This window comes from Mauremys mutica, chromosome 7 (genome assembly GCF_020497125.1).
Source record: "Mauremys mutica isolate MM-2020 ecotype Southern chromosome 7, ASM2049712v1, whole genome shotgun sequence".
NCBI lineage: Eukaryota > Metazoa > Chordata > Testudines > Geoemydidae > Mauremys > Mauremys mutica.
The window spans coordinates 43,976,437-43,993,969 of NC_059078.1; the positions used below are offsets into that span (position 1 = coordinate 43,976,437).

The 17,533-nt window shown below is 42.2% G+C and overlaps 1 protein-coding gene across 3 annotated transcripts in view; it reads left to right on the forward strand.

Annotated features, from left to right (window-relative positions):
• The window catches only part of SFMBT1 (Scm like with four mbt domains 1), a 138,240-nt gene that overhangs the window by 74,296 nt on the left and 46,411 nt on the right, over positions 1-17,533 (forward strand). For all 3 annotated transcript variants that reach the window (XM_045025115.1, XM_045025116.1, XR_006581206.1), the window contains one exon: positions 4,406-4,500. In XM_045025115.1, the coding sequence (XP_044881050.1) occupies positions 4,406-4,500 (95 nt within the window). The remainder of the gene's footprint in view (positions 1-4,405; positions 4,501-17,533) is intronic.

Consider the following 17,533-nt stretch of genomic DNA (forward strand, 5'->3'; position numbering starts at 1 on the left):
AGCAGCTCAGCAGTGAGTTTAGTGTGGCTGCATATTCTCAAAACCCTTCTAGTATTCCCATGTTAAACCACTTTACTTTCAAATTGGCTAATATACTCAAAGCAATCAGTTTGTTTTAAGTCCGGCTTCAAATGGGAGCCATTGCCTACAGAAAGCAACAAAGAGTCCTGTGGCACCTTATAGACTAACAGACGTACTGGAGCATAAGCTTTCGTGGGTGAATACCCACTTCGTCAGACACATGTGGTGGAAATTTGCCTACAGGTTTCAACCAGTGCCTTCAAAATAAGGACCCATTTGTGACAAACTGGGAAATCCCTGGGTTGTTTTTTAATAAATATTTTGCAGGCTTCTATTTGGTTATGAAGGGTTACTTGGCTATATATTTAAATTAAAGGAGGCTGTAAATAAGGAAATTCACAGGCAACCTTCAGGCAACCTCCAGTACACATCTTCCATTCAGATAACAGTGGCTGGGCCACTGAAGGGGAAGAAACTGAGTCCAGCCAGGCTAGTTTTACTCTTCCCAAGGTTGTCTGGGATCAAAGGGAATTCTAAACTCTCAAAGACCCTGGGAAAGGGAAGGATTTTGGGTGAGCTGGGAGATGCTCGCCACTGTGTCAATGAAAAGCTGACAGGAAGAAAAAGTCACACAGGGAGACAGATGCCGAGTGCTTCCCCCAGCTATTTGTGCTTTGTACCTTTTGAGAGATTAATAAATAATGCTTTTTGTAGATACCATTTCTGTATCACTGCAAACTTATGCTCTCATAACCTCCTTCAGGGAAACTCGTACAGGTACCAAAACTGAGTTGGACCTGTGTTATAATATGCTTGGTAATCAGGTGTAGCCCAGAGATCCAGTCTGAGTAGTTGGGCCCCTTGGTTCCACCCAATATGGGGGTAAGAAGCTAGGCCTGTCACCTAAAGGTTCACCCAGTAACCATGACCCCATTTCCCCACTGAGTTCATATTCAGTGTCTGAGCATTTTGAACTCTAAAGCTTCTCAAGGGTCAATATGACCAGCTTATGATTATTTCCATTATCAAAATTGGATTGGGGGTAGGTTCCTTTGGAGCAGGTATTGCCATTAACAAATAAGTGCAATCAACAAATGAGATGTGCTTTACTAAACCTGGAAGAAATCCCACTTTCTAGCACTGTAGAATACCTACCACTAAAGCGCTTTAAAACAAAGGACCACCCTTTCAACATCTCCCTTAACACTATTATTCAGTTCAGAAAAAATGAACCTCATAGTTAGACTGAAGATTTTATTGTTATATTCTTTGTGCTTTCCATTTTGGACAAGCCTATGCCTTTTCATGTTTGAATGATCAAAAATTGCTTAAGAAGTGAATCTGTGTGGGCTTTCAGGGCAGAAGGGTATGATAAGATGATGATGTAAATGGGTTAGATGAGATGGTTTAAAAGGGCTGAATGTGTGGAAATACTTAGTGCTAAAGAACCTTAATGAGGCCCACCCAGAATTTACCAAACAAGTAATATTTGTTGTAACAACTAGGTACTAAATTATATTTCTTCCTGTGCATTTAGTTTACAAACTAGATATAAAATTCCCTGATGTTCTTTTAGTTACTTTATAAAAGGTAACCATGGTATTCAGTTTATATAATCAGTTATAAAACTGGAGATAGGAAGGTCCTACTTACTGTATTAGTCATCTTGTCATTCCTTTACCAGTGCAGTGTTCGTTACAAGTACTCAAGTGTTTCTTGCCCATTCTGGTTTTAAAATGCCTCTAGCAATGGGACTTCCCTGCTTCTCTGAAGATGCCGTTCCATTGTCAAACAGACTTCATGACTAGGCAGTGTTTCCTGTGACTCATCTTGGATGGTGTATCAAGCCATACTCCTGAAACCACTCTTAATTCCTTTGTTCTCTCTCCTAGGTGTTGACACACTTACATTTCCTTGATGCTTCTCCCTCCCCTCTTCAGTCACTGTTTACTCAATCAATATTCATTTCAGTCTTTGAATTTTTCCTTTCAAGACCATGCATCACATGTCTTGCTACCTTCTGAATACTCCCTAACTTGGCGTCGTTAAGGCTGGATGCATCTAGAATTCTGTCTTGTTCTGAGTGCCTGCATCAGTATGAATTCTCCTTTGCCAAAGATGTGAACAGCCTGTACACCAACAAAACATTCCAGATCTTCCCTTGCATGAGGCGTACCACTGTTGTTGTTTCCAGTGTTGTAACTGTTAGATGTTAGAGAGACAAGGTTGGTGAGGTAGTATCTTTTATTGGACCAACTTCTGTTGACGAGAGAGACAAACTCTTGAGCTTACAGAGCTCTTCAGGTCAGTTCTGTGTAAGCTTGAAAGTTTTTCTCAGAAGTTGGTCTGATAAAAGATATTACCTCACCCACCTTGTGTCTCTGAGGTGCAGGGGTGGCTCTAGAAAATAGGCTGCCCCAAGCAGCGCGGTGTGCTGCGCCGCCCTTCCTTGGTCCCGCGGCGGGTCCCCTCTTCCCGCGGCTCCGGTTGAGCTCCCGCGGCAGGTCCACCGGAGCCCCGGGACGAGCGGACCTCCCGCGGGCACGGCTGCGGACGGTTCGCGGGTCCGGCGGCTCCGCTTGAGCTGCCGCAGTCATGCCTGCGGGAGGTCCAGCCGAGCCGCGGGACGAGCGCCCCCTCCGCAGTCATGCCTGCGGCAGGTCCGCTCGTCCGCGGCTCCGGTGGACCTTCCGCAGGCATGACTGCGGCAGGTCCACCGGCCCAGCCTGCCGCCCCCTAGATTTGGCCGCCCTAGGCAACAGCTTGGTTTGCTGGTGCCTAGAGCCGCCCCTGCTGAGGTGTACCAAACAGTCCAAAGTGAAGGACACTCTTAGTTGAGGGCTTGTCCCCACTCAGGAAAATTAAACTAGATTAACTAATGCTGTGAATTTAAAGTCCCTCTCATTTGGAAGTGTAAGTGTCCTTAGTTTGTAAACTCTGCTTGTTGTCTCCCATTTTAGTGCTTCATCTATTCTGGATCCCCGCTCCATGTACTCTACACTGAACCCTTCCATGTCTGCTCTTGTATCCTAGAAAAATTTAGACGGTTGGACTAGGGTCACCAATGTGGATCAAAGGTCCAACCACCCAGCAGTCTTTCAGGATCCTGTTAGGTATTGCAGTGCTGCTTCACTAATGTCCCATGGAAAGGGCCTGTAGCCTCCCTATCACATGAGGGCTTTAGCATGCAGCCCAGAATCAAATTACATGTACATATGTTTTTTTGCAAACTCTCATCTGTTTTTTCTGTCTGTAAACTGTTGTTGGCACTTTAGAAATGCGTAGTAGTTTGAAAGCAGTAATCACAATAGTGCCAGATGTAAATGTAACTCTCTAAATCAATGAATATCAATGGTTTGGATTATTTTCTTCTCCAGGCTCTTTTATGGAGTGAGGCTCCTTTTACATTCTCGGTATTTTTATCTAGAGCTTGCCTAAATATGCCCATTAATTGAAGGTAAGAGTAATTACCATTTTATTATTTGCCCAGCTCCATTTTAATTTTTCAATCCATTTGAAAACCTGTTGTCCTTGCTAGTGTTGATAAATGATGCCTTTTTGCCTAAATTCCCAATCACTGATAAAGATGTTGTTCAAAATCAGACATAACACCAAGCCCTGGAGCATTTCATACTTTACTTTACCTGATAGCTTCTGTATCCTTCTCCAGCTAGTTTTCAGTCCATCTGATAGTGCTCATATCAAGGCCCATGGTTGAATCTCTGCCAAATCAGAGTTCGTTGAAGCACCTCATCAGATGCTTTGTAAAGTCCAGTTGCAGAGTGCCTACTGCAACCCCTTTGCCTATTAGTGTTTCTGATACAAAAATCAAACTTATTTAGAATCCCTTTAATTTTCTCCTGGTATCTGCTCCATTTGCAAGCTTGCCTAGAAAATTGCTAGCAGATCAGTACGTTTATTAGCTAACTAAATAAGGGAGGAGGGATAGCTCAGTGGTTTGAGCATTGGCCTGCTAAACTCAGAATTGTAAGTTCAGTCCTTGAGGGGCCCCTTAGGGTTAGGGATCTGGGGCAAAAATCAGTACTTGGTCCTGCTAGTGAAGGCAGGGGGCTGGACTCAGTGACCTTTCAGGTTCTATGAGATAGGTATATCTCCACCTTTTACCAGTCCCTCTATAAATCCACACCTACTGCTACTGATTCCCTTGCAATTTACAAGTTACTTTTCACTGGGCACAGACTTGTCATTTGATCTTTACCATTAATGCATTCACAATAGAAACTGTGTTAAAAGGTATTGGATGAAGAGAAACCAAAAATATATTTAGAATTTGGTGGTTAAAGCCATAAATCAAGTAACAGACTCTCTGAGAGGTACTACATCCATGTCAGATACTAGGCTGATGTTGTTTGTTCTATTCTAGATGCTGGGTCTGGTGTGGAAGAAGCAGAATTCAATTGGGATGAGTATCTAGAAGACACTGGAGCAACTGCAGCCCCCCATGGGTCTTTTAAACACGTAAGAGCTCTTTGTTTCTCAACTCCTTCCTTCTTCGCCTTTTTTCTTTCCAGTACCATTAATGTTTAGGGTTTCTTTGAGTTAGCACACCTGAAAAGCTGTCTTGCCAATGGAAGACTTGTTGATCACATACATTTTAGAGCAGTGGAGAATGGTTTTTTGTTGTTTTTGTTTTTGTTTTTGTTTTGTATTTTGCTGGTCTTTGGATTTTCCTATCTCCTTGGTTATCAGGAGGTGACCTCATCTCCAGCTGGTAGTAATGGAATGATCTAGAGACTCTTGAGCACTTCAGTATTAACTCTGGATCTCAGCACCTTCTGTGATAGTGTGATCTGCCCAGTCCCTTTATTTCCCTATGCAGTGTGCCAGTGAATTGTCTTTGCTGTGAGAACGTGCTCTAAGGGAGCTGTATTCTGGGAAATAGGAGCTGCAGTTCTTGGGATGCAAAGTATTTGAAAGTGACCCAGGTGTGCTCCGAAGGGGAAAATTGCATGATGGACTGCAAAAGAATTGGCAGAAAATATTATTAGAATTATGTTATGTTTTACAAACACTGTCTTGATTACAGTAAAGAGTCTCTTGGGGCACAGGGCTCAGGGGCAGTGTGGGGTGGGAGGGGATGCCTGGGTTCTCCCCTGACTTCCTGGGTGGTGGTGAGTAAATCATTTACAGCAGATCCCGGTGTTGAATGTGGTGACATTGTGCCACATCATTGCTGGAATCTGAGGTGTAGAGCCTGTATATCTGGCCCTGGGTGGGGCATCAGTGCAGGTGTAGAGACTCCTATGCCAGCCACCCCCTGCTGCCTGGACAGAAAACTTAACTAGCGGAAAGTCCCTTCCTCCTCCCATGCTATTCCATTATCTGGCTGCAGTTTTGGTCCCTTAGGCATTTCACATAACTTAGGGCATGGCTACACTTGTGAGTTAGAGTGCATTAAAGCAGCCCAGTGTGTGCTAACTCACGACACGTCCACACTGGCAAGGCACGTAGAGCGCTGTGACTTCGCAGCTAGAGCACTCCTGGTAATCCGCCTCGGTGAGTGGAATAACGTTTGATGCGCCACCGCTGGAGCTGTTAATGCGCTCTGATCGGCCTCCAGAAGTGTCCCACGATGCCTGTTCTAGCCACTCTGGTCATCACTTTGAACTCTACTGCCCTGCCCTCAGGTGACCAACTGTCAGACCTGCCCTTTAAATTCTCTGGGAATTTTTGAAAATCCTCTTCCTGTTTGCTCAGCCAGGCGTGGAGCGCTCTCAGCGAATCTTTGTAGTTGACCATGCCTCCATGCACCAGTATAGAGCAATGGCGAGGTGCTGGACCTCATCAGTGTTTGGGGGGAGGGGAGGAAGCTGTCCAGGACCAGCTGCGCTCCAGCCGTAGGAATTACGATACCTTCGGGCGCATATCAAGGGACACGATAGGTAATAATTGGAGATATACCAGTCTCCTAGAACTGGAAGGGACCTTGAAAGGTCATTGAGTCCAGCCCCCTGCCTTCACTAGCAGGACCAATTTTTGTCCCAGATCCCTAAGTGGCCCCCTCAAGGATTGAACTCACAACCCTGGGTTTAGCAGGCCAATGCTCAAATCACTGAGCTATCCCTCCCCCCTTAGAGGTTTTTAAGGTCAGGCTTGACAAAGCCCTGGCTGGGATGATTTAGTTGGGTTTGGTCCTGCTTTGAGCAGGGGCTTGGACTAGATGACCTCCTGAGGTCCCTTCCGATTCTATGATTCTATGATGGAAAGGGGCCATGACCGGGACACACTGCAGTGCAGGGTTAAAGTGAAGGAGCTGCGGAATTCCTACCGCAAAGCCTGCGAGGCAAACCGCCTCTCCAGTGCTGCCCCCGTGACCTGCCGTTTCTACAAAGAGCTGGATGCGATACTTGGGGGCGACCCCACCTCACTCCGAGTACCACCATGGACACTTCAGAGCCCAGTCCAACAAGGGAGGAGGAGGAGCGAAGCAGGAGCGAGGGTGCTGAGGAGGAAGATACCTCGGCATTCCTAGATGCATGCTGCCAGGAGGAAGGTAGCCAGTCGTGGCAGCTGGTGCTTGGGGAAGGACAAACACCAGAGGAGGTGCCCGGGGTAAGCAGTTTTTATTTTGGGAAGGAAGTTATTCAGTGCGGGCTCTTGGGGCGAGGCAGGATAGGGCTGAATGGATGCCTAGATGCGGAATAGGGCGTTGATGTGCTCTCTCACATCGCGGTAATCGGCCTCAGTGATCTCTTCGAAGGTCTTATCCAGAACTTGGGCAATGCGCTTGCGCAGGTTTCTCAGGAGAGCCACTGTGGTCCTTGTACCAGTCAGGCTAACATGTCCACACCACTGTGCCGTGAGGGTCGAGGGGACCATTGCACACAGGCAAACTGCATATGAGCCAGAGTGGAAGCCGCATTGTAGTAGAAGACCTTCCCTTGCTTCCCAGGTCACCCTCAGCAGTGAGATATCTTCCAGGACGAACTTCTGTGGAAAATGTGGGGACTGTGTTCAGTATAGGGTGACCAGACAGCAAGTGTGAAAAATCGGGACAGGAGGTAGGGGGGTAATAGGAGCCTATATAAGAAAAAGACCCAAAAATCAGGATTGTCCCTATAAAATCGGGATATCTGGTCACCCTACCAAGGCATAGAAACCAGAGGACAGTACAGCTGTGAAGCAATCAGTTCCCCTTGCCCCTGTGCTTACTCACCATTTTGGGGCTCCTGTGGGTTATGTGCACTCGCTTTGGGATAGGCAAATTATGCTATTGTGTAGACTGTGCTTGCCCTTAAGTATGGGGAGGATCATTGCTCTGTCTGGTGTGAACAATGCTGTCTCTGTTAAGTGTTGCATTTTGCCTTTACAGATGCAACCTTGAGATCTCAGCCTTCTGTGTTATCACCAGCCGAAAAACTGCAAAGAAGACATGCTGCATGAAGTAATGCAGCAGTCACTTAATGAGAATCTAAAAGCTCAGGAGTGGAGGGAGAGTGAAAGGAGGATCTGCCAGCAGAATGCGGATCGTAGGCACAAAAGCACGGAGCTCCAGCAGCAAGGCACCGATCGGCTGATAAGCATCATGGAGTGCCAAGTAGACTCGATCCAGGCGCTTGTAGCCATGCAGGCGGAGCACTACTGTGCCTCCCACCCCCACCCCCCGCAGCCCTTATCCCATAACTCTTTCCCTGGTGCCCCCATATCACCTCCAACCCACTTCCTCCAACATCCGGGTTCTTCTCACCACCAGCTGCCTCCAACATCTGTAGCTTCACCACCCAGCCCTGAAAACTACGACCCTTACCCACTGCACTCAACTCCCATCACCATGCAGTATAGCCATCTTGGAGTGCAGCACTCATTGCACAGCACTCCAGACAGGAAGGCTGAGTATGATAACAGGACATATGCAAATCTGTTATTGCACCATTCCCGTTAGGTGCAAAGGACACGTAAAGCTTTCCATCTGCACTTCCCTATCTGCCACCTAATGCCCTTCTCCCTCCTTTGTGCTGTGTGGTTTGTGGCCAGAGGCCAAGGATCTGACCCTTAATCTCTTTATGCCTGTTTCCTCACTTATAAAATAAGGATATTTACCTGCTTAATAAGATTGTTGAGTCTCTATTCGTGAATAAAGCTGCTCAAAAAGCAAGGGAAACTTTAATTAAAAGTTTGCAGAATTCCCCCCACTCCAGTTTGTTCAAAATTTTGAACAAACAGATAAGCTATATTCATGGATGTTCACAAAGTCCTTTGAAACCTCAAGATAGGTAGATAAGTGCTGCAGAAGTGTGAAACACTAGAAAACATATTAAAATTCAGATCATGCTTTCTTTTTCTTTTTATATACAGTAAAGTTTTTTAGCCTTTGCAAAGTCTATTCTGTGTGTTTTGAAAATAATACTTAGCAATCAGATCCCTCAGTAAGAGTTCAGGTATCCAGATTCTAAAAATGTGAACTATGAATTTTAATTTCTAGCATGTTAAGGTTATAGCATTAACTGAGCTTATTGAGAGTACAGTACTGATTCAATCCAAGTTAGAATAGCACACTTTCTATAGGACTGAACTTGATAAGGAATCAGACCCTTGGTAGTCTGACAGTTATTGGAAGTGGATTGCTTTAATGCTCCTGAGGTACATCCTGTCTATTTGATCTTTGTTATGGGATTCGATACTTTAACTGGGTGATCTTTGATGTCAAGAGTCAGTGTAGGGCTGAGTCAGTAAATGTAGCAACTTTGTTATGTTGACTGTACATGCATCTTGGTATTCATTAATGAGTTCATTAATGCAAGCATTCATCAGTATGCTTGCAAACTTTTATTAAGGCCATGGTTATGATTTAAACTTCTACTAGCATATCAGTGTTTGTCAGGGATGTGAAGAGGTGTGATCTCTGACCAACATAGCTGTGCTGGCGAAAGCCCCTGATGGAACTGCAGTTATATCAGCAAAACTGCCCTTTTCCAGTGTAGCATGTTTTGCTGGGGGCGGGGCTATGAACACATTGCAGGTATAGTATTGCTTTACTGGCAAAACACTCCTAGTTTAGATATGGCCTAAAGTGTCTTCTAATTCTGCTTCCCACTTCATCAGTGTAAACAGTGGGTGCCCTGTTGTGGTCAAGATAATGTCTTGACCCAAGTAACCTTATCATGTAAGTTAACTGAAGACAAGCTTAACCAGACTCTATTAAACAACTTGTATTACAACTGAATTCAGATTTTGTTAATACAGTAGTTCTGTGAACTTACTTTCTTTTACAGTTGTTGGTTGACTTTTACCATTGCCTTCTAGAGCAGTTCTTTTGCTTTATAAAAGTGTGCATTTAAAAAAGGGGGGGGAAAAAAAGGTAGGATGAGTGACAAGATGGATGAGGTAATATCTTTTAGGATAACAGTTCAGCCACACAAAAATGCTATTTCTAAAACACACACTAGACTAACAAGAGGACTACCCCCTCCCGTTTCCCACCCAGACACACACACACACTTTGTTCAGAGCTCCATTACATACGTATATGAAGCTTAGGAGAGGTGGAATAAAATTTGCTGTAGTTGTCTTTTCTAAGTTGACCATTTAAACATGTAGCACTCTGGCTATATCTTTATAGCTGTCACATCTTCATAATGATGAACTTTCAAAATCTTTTTTCCCCCAAGCCAATGTTTTGAGTCAGATTTTTCTCACCAGTTTTACATATGTGTAGGTAGTCTGTGGCTGGTAAATAGTTCCTTTTCTATCACTTTTGTATTAACTTGTTGAACTTTGAAAATATTAATAGTCCACAAATCACCTCAAGAGGCAGCAAAATGTGTGCCTCGGTGCACCCAAATGTGTATCCATCCACCAAAAATTTTCCAATATAAGTAGTTTAAAATTAAATACCCAAGTGGCCTGCTTTTCAGAGGTGCTGAGTACCTCCATCTCCCATTGACATCAATTGAAGCTGCAGTTATCACCTTCTAAATGAGGCTGTCTGTATAAATGCCTAACTGAAGCATGGAAACTGCCCACAGTGAAATTCAGGCAGAATGGAATTTGCAGGTGAATTTTTAGAACATTCATTATTTCTAATTTTTATTAGTAGAAATTCATTTTTGTGTATGTAGTTGAAGATCTGAAAAGCATCAAAACCAGGGGTTTTTTTGCAGGGAGGGAGGGGGGCGGGGGTTGCTTAAAATATAGCAGGATAAAGAAGTGATGTCGGTAATACCTCAAGACTTATTTCCTCCCTAGATGCTGAAATAGATTTTTAAAGATGAGTCTCTATAAACTTTTCCCCAGAATATTTAAGAATTTTCTGTGACCTCTTACGAGCCTTCCTTTCCCAGTCACAGATCTAAACAATAATAATGGTTCTATAAAGTGGAAGAGTAAGTCAGATGGAGGCACAGTGATATACAGTAGCACCTCAGAGTTACGAACACCTCAGGAATGAAGGTTGTTCGTAACTCTGAACAAAACGTTATGGTTTTCTTTGAAAAGTTTACAATTGAAGATTGACTTAGTACAGCTTTGAAACTTTACTATGCAGAAGAAAAATGAATCAAGCACAAAAAGTTTCCTTATCTTTTCGAATCTTTTTAAACTTTCCCTTAATTTTTAATAGTTTACATTTAACACAGTACTGTACTGTATCTGTTGCTTGCTTTTTTGTGTGTCTGCTTCTGCCTGCTTGCATACAGTAACTCTTCCCTTAATGTTGTAGTTATGTTCTTGAAAAATGCGACTTCAAGCAAAATGATGTTAAGTGAATCCAATTTCCCCATAAAAAATATTGTAAATGGGGGGGTTAGGTTCCAGGGAATTTTTTTCACCAGACAAAAGAAATATACAGTACATGTTTTTAAACTATTTTAAACAAACAATGTAATACTGTATTCAGCAATGATGATTGCGAAGCTTGGTTGAGGTGGTGGAGTCAGAGGGTGAAAGAGGGTGGTTCGTCCGGCTGCTCCTCTTGCTGTTCTTTCCAAAGTGCTGGGGGGGTGCTTTACCCCCAGCTCTGCCCCAGGCCTGCCCCCACTCCACCCCTTCCCCCAGGTCCTACCCCCACTCTGCCTCTTCCCATCCCTGCTCCCTCCCCTCCCCTCCCCCCAGCACGCTGTGTCCTTGCTCCTCCCCACTCCCTCTTCCCCCCCCCCCAGCCTCCTGAATGCCTTGAAACAGCTGATTGCCGCAGGCAGAAGGTGCAGGGAGGGAGGGGGAGTTGCTGATCTGCCGGGCTGCCAGTGGGCGAGAGGCACTGTGGGGGAGTGGAGGGGAGCTGATGGGGGGGCTGCCGGCCCACCCTGGTTCCAAGCCCCCACAGCCAAACAACGTTATAAGCAAACATTGCACAACTTTAAATGAGTGTGTTCTCTAACAGATCAGCGATGTAACAATGAAACAACGTTAAATGGGATGACATTAAGTGAGGGGTTACTGTACTTGCAGTTCTAAATGAGGTGTGCGGTTGCTGGTCAGTTCATAACTCTGGTGTTCCTAACACTTGAGGTTCTAATGTAAATGGTCCTCTGAACTTCAAAATGTGATACGGGTCTGATTTCAGACCTAGTTTTTCACTCAGTGTTAGAAATATCATGAGTCATGTTTTCAGTGCTTTCTGGGAGCCCTAATTCACCAAGATGAATGATTTATATAGAAATATTTTAAGGAACCAATAAAAGGCTTTCACTTTGGTCATGCAAATACTTCACATAATCCATTTTTTGTGTTTTTAAAAAAAAAAAAAAAACCTTCCTTGCCCATCTTTCCAAATAAACCAGTTTTACATGAATATAGCTTGGACTCTAATCAGTGTTACCGTAGGGCATCAAGTTCAGAAAGTGAGATGTTTGATGTCCTCTTCACAGAAACTTGAGTAAAAGGAAAACGGAGGTTTTTTTTGTTTGGTTGGTTGGTTTTTTTGCTGACAAAACAGCTGACAGCAAGTAGATACAGCTAATGGCATATTTGGGAGAGCCTGCAAAATACTCTCTGACAGTCGCTTCTCGCCCACCTTCTGCCTCCAACACATATACCTGATTCCAGTCCACAATCACCCAAGCAGAGGATTTTTGGGGAAAGTTAGAAAATGATTCATTGTGCTGTACTCAGACTGAACTGAACTTCTTCTATGCTGTGTGGAGGGCTCTTGTTTCCTCTCTGCTATCCCTCTGCAGAAATGGGAGCCATGCTCTTTTTGGTCCTTTTTAAGCACTGGTTTACATCAGTTTGGGTTTTCAAGGTTTTTCACAAGTGAAGATGGCGATCTTTCCATTTCTAGTACTTTACAGATCTTCACAAGGCTCAAAGCTATCTTAAGAGACCAATGTCATCTGTTGTACTCCCACATTGGTAGAATATTAGAAATAACGTAATTCACTATGTTTGACCCCATTTGTGCTGGTGACACATTTCTTTGGAGACATCTTAGTTACTAAAATTAAATAATAAAAGAATGAGACACAACTAAGTCCCTATATAATGTAACAAGTCTATATTTAAAGAATATTTTGTAAACTACGGATTTCAACTACAGTTCCATAAAACATTTTCCCAAGGTGGGAAAGGAGTTCATTTCATCCCCTACTCTTGTAGTGGGAAGCCCCACTCAAGTGTGGTGGTTAATATTAGGAATACTCTATAGTACGTTCTTTAAAAAAGGTAACTCAGAGGCCCACCCTTGTTGTCTCATGCTATCAGGACTTTGTGGCAGCCCTTGTTAATCCATCTTTTGTCTCCTTTGCCATTTTAATTATCAACAATTGCTTCTTTTCTGAAGTTTCCTTCAGTCCATTTGTCTTCATGCATGGCATTCTTCCCATGGTTTTTTGTTGTCCTGTATTTTATTTGTGTTCATGCTATTCAGTTTAAGAGACTATAGTTGTACGGCACACATTACAAAATCACCATGGCTAGAATGGCATGAGTTGGTGATCTACTCAGTGATTCTTAAGATGTGCTACACACTAGGAAGAAGTTTAATAGTACCTCATGCATACTCTCCCTTTCCTCTCCCCTCCACAAATTCAGAGTCTTGTGGGACATCTCCCCTCTGATCTCATAATATCACTTGGTAACAACAGCAATTACTTTAATGGAAAGTAATAGATTTTCTAGCTTTTAGTATGATTTTATATGCATGATAGTCTGATAAATATATACGCTATATACAAAATTAATGCAGCACATATTAAAAACTGACTTAGTGATGGATCTCAAAGCAATTGCAAATGGGGACTCATCCAGCGGGGTTATTTATAATGAGACCCACAGTGATGTGATCTTGGCCAAATGCAATTCAATACCTTTACCAATCATAGGAAGAAAACAAAATGCTTAACAGAAAAAAAAAAAAAAAAAAAAGTCAAAAGTCTTCTACTGAGTGATCTGGATCCCATGAAAAGCTAGGCTTACTTGAACCAACATGCATTTTAATATAGCTCAATGCAAGGTGATCTAAGAACCAAAAGTATATGTAAGCCCCTTCGTTTTCAGTTTAAACCAGTTTTTATCGAAAAATTCTCTGGTTTTACAAAAAGTATTTATTTTTTTCCGATTTTTCACCCTACTTTTGTATCATTCAAATATTTTTAAAAAATCTTGTTTTATTAGGAAAATACAATACATTGCATGAGGTATATGTATTATGATAATACATTAATCTGCGTGTATATGCAAAGATGCCTGTTGAAGTAAGGCTATGTATTAGTCTAGAAGAGAGACACAATAAACAAACAGGCAGATATGTTCTGAAGTGCGTGCGCATCTGAACATACTGATGAATCTCACTCCCACCACATACACATTTCAAGCTGTTAGCAGATAACTGTTTAAAGATTTGACACCTAAAAGGGGAAGAAACAAAGTTTAAAAAAAAAAAGAACACAGAGAAAAGGATGAAGTTGAGTGTATGTGCTGCAAATGGTGTGGACCAGTTATTAAATGTAAATATTTATAGGCTAATAGTTTCTAAGTCTGCAACAGTAAACTGTTTGTTCAAATAAAAAAAATTATTCAGGAATTAGAGATACATAGTTTTCTTAAACTCAGAAGTGGCATTGTATTTTGAGTTCTGTGTTAGTTCTGAGGCAAACCGCATTGATGAACGTAATTCAAAGCATTAATTTACTGAACACTCTTTTCCCCTTTCTGTCCACCAAAATCAACCCTGTTTATTTACCCAGAAAAATTATTAATAGGTTTTTACACTGATTTTCACCTGTTTTAGTTTTGTGGAAATAAGCACTTATAAATTGCCAGGAAAATAAAATAAAATAAAATAAATGAAAATGAAGGGCCCTAAATATACTAGATGGGGGACTGTATCTTGGTAAGCAGTGACTCAAAGGACCAAGATAGCAAATGCTTGGATGTATAAGTGAGAGCCTATCAATGAGAAGTAGAGAGGTATTATTACACTGTATATGTCATTAGTGAGAACATCCCTGGAATATTATGTCCAGTTCTAGTGTAGACGCTTTAAAAAGGATGTTGGTAAATTAGAAAGAGTTCAGAAGAGAGCTATGAGAATGATTTGAGGTCTAGAAAACCTGTTTTACTGTGAGGTTGAGAAGTTAAATTTATTTAGCTAACAAGGAAGGTTCTGAGGTGACTTCATCAGGCCATAAGTACTTACATAGGCAGTAACTTCTAATCGTAGAGGGCTCTTTAGTCTACAAGACAAAGGAATAACAAGATGTAATGGCTGGAAGATAAAGCTAGATACATTCAGCCTAGAAATAAGGTGCAGTTTCTTTAGTGAAGGTAATAATCATCAGACCACTTGATGAAATTCCAAGGCCAGTATTATGCAGGAGGTCAAACTTAGATGATCATAATGGTCCCTTCTAGCTTTAATATATGAATCCATGAATGATTTTGCAGCTAGGAACAAGGGAATCAGCAGCATGTAACTAAGCAAATATACCATTACCACTAGCATATGTACAGATTGAGAACCTTTGATCTAGTCTGACACACCTGAAATAAGTCCATGGGCCCCAGGCAAATGGTTCTAGCCCTCATATTGAGTTGACTCAGGAACCTGGAAGCATTTTGCTTCCTGTGATCAAGGTTATTTTAACTTGTGTGCTCTGTGACCAGGTGTCTAGCTTCTCTGTGCATTCTTATACTTATTTTCCTTGGACTAATAAATCTGTTAATCTCTCTGCCTATGCATTCCCTTCCACTCTCTCATTCCCCTGTAGTTGGGATGATAGCCAGCTAGTGATGCTAGGCTGATTTGGCAATTGGAGATGGTTGGATTTTTATAGGAAGACCTGCAAGCATTGCCTGTAATTCAGGTTGCCAGACACTTCCTATTATAAGACTCAGTTTTCAGTGCTTATAACTTTGCTAAACTTTAACTGTTCTGGCTGAAATTTCCCTGCTAGGTGTCTGCTTCTGACTGAAATTTGTTGGAAAGTTTTTAAGTTAAGAGTTCATCAGTTCCCAAGAATGAGATTTGGAGAAAAATTGTGGTTTTGTCCATGTAAAAAAAGAAAAACCAACTAACCCCTCCCTCCCAGCTCTAGCCACCTTTTTCTTTGAGACGCTCTATTGCTCCTATGTTTTTTGCGTGTGTAACTTGTGTATGGCCATGAAATTGAGCACATCATTGCCTTATGTACCCACATGATTGTGTTCCCTTATTCTGTTTGTACAACACCTCTTCCCTTCTCCTGTTATACTTATTACATCTTGTTGTTAATCAGTGTTGTCTCCTTAGGACAGAGAAAGTCTTTCTGTATTTGTAAAGCAATTAGTACAGTGGGGTCCTGTCCTACTGGGGCCACTATGTGCTGTTGCAATACAAACAATAATGAGATGTGTCCTCAGTCAGGCAACTCAGTTTTATACTTGCAGGACATAACATTCTCTTCTCTAAATTCAGTGCTTGAAAGTTTAACAGATTTTCAGAATTGTTACCCAGGGTGTCTCACCTGTCAGAATCTTGTCAGTGGCCGGACCATACATTTTGTCTACAAAATATAATTTTGTTGCAAACTTGTTTCTATACCAGAAGAGGGCACTCACCTCTCTCACTCCAAGGGATCCTCTGGTGAATGGGCAAACCTTTATTGCAGTTACATGGGACTATGGCACTACAATACTTCCACAGGTGGCTACTTCTGTCAGAGTGTTCATTTCTAATTCCATGCGATTATCTCTGTAACACAGTGAGACGGGACCCCCATTTACTGTCATGGAAACACAGAGTTGCTTTGCCTCCTTCAGGTTTTGTACAGAAGATGTTGCCAGCTGCAGTAGAGAAGGGAGCTTGTGGCTGTCTTCTCAAGATTTAGAGTGTAAAATATTGTGCTCTTTTCAATTTTTTATTTTAAATAGCCTAGGTTTTAGGTGATTTTTTTTTCTTAAGGATTCTGAATGTCAAATAGACCAGGAACTCCAAAGGTGAAGAGCAAGAGCTTAAGAAGCTGAGCACTTAATAATAGGCATCTATAAACTTATGCCTTGGTTTTCTTTTGGTGTTCCTGACATTTCTATGTATAATAAACTTGTGCTTAAATGGATGGTTGATTAAAATCTAATAATCCAAGTAATTACAGGCCAGCCAGTAACAAGAAGGTTGGTAGTCAATAACACACACACACCAAAAAAATAATCAACCAACTTGTGTCTGACTTGTGGCAAAATATTTCTAGCAGTTAATCCAAGAGAAATGGGGCCTTGAGACCAGCCAAGTATATGCACCAATTAACTCAGATTCAGCTGTGGAAAGGTAGCTCAGATGTATACTGTAGTGCAGGGGTAGGCAACCTATGGCATGTGCTGATTTTCAGTCCGGGGGGGGGAGGGGGCTCTGCATTTTAATCTAATTTTAAATGAAGCTTCTTAAACATTTTAAAACCCTTATTTACTTTACATACAACAATAGTTTAGTAATAGATTATAGACTTGTAGAAAAAGACCTTCTAAAATGTTAAAATGTATTACTGGCACATGAAACCTTAAATTAGAGTGAATAAATGAAGACTCGGCACACCACTTCTGAAAGGTTGCTGACCCTTGCTGTAGTGGTAATGTAGTTAAGGTCTTCTTGCCTTGTCAGAAGTACTTCAACCACGGGAAGGGAAGCATCCTGTACTGCATTCTCATTTTGAGAAAAGGGTAGAAGCTTCTGTATGAAAGACTGTGCAGCCAGACTTTTTTTTTATCTTGGAAAGAAGTTAATGATGGTGCTAGCAGAATGAATAAGATGAGGCTCCTCAGTGCTCTTAATGTTCTACAAATTGTGTATGTCAGTCTTAGGCTTTATGTGGACATTACTGGAATGCAATGGTAAAACCATTCCAAACCTCTAAGATATTAGAAGTAATAAGGGGGTGCAGTGACTGGAGTGAAGGACAGAAACAAACAGAGCAAAGTGCAGTTGAAGACAAGAAAAACATTAAAAGAGTAAAATTTGTTGACAGAAGAGAAGCCATCTGTTTAGTGAAAGAACAGGACAGTATGCTGACCAGGACTCAGAGGGAGGAGCGTCAGAAAAATCATTAAAGCCTAGAATTTGCTGGGCAGCTGAGTCAGACCTTGT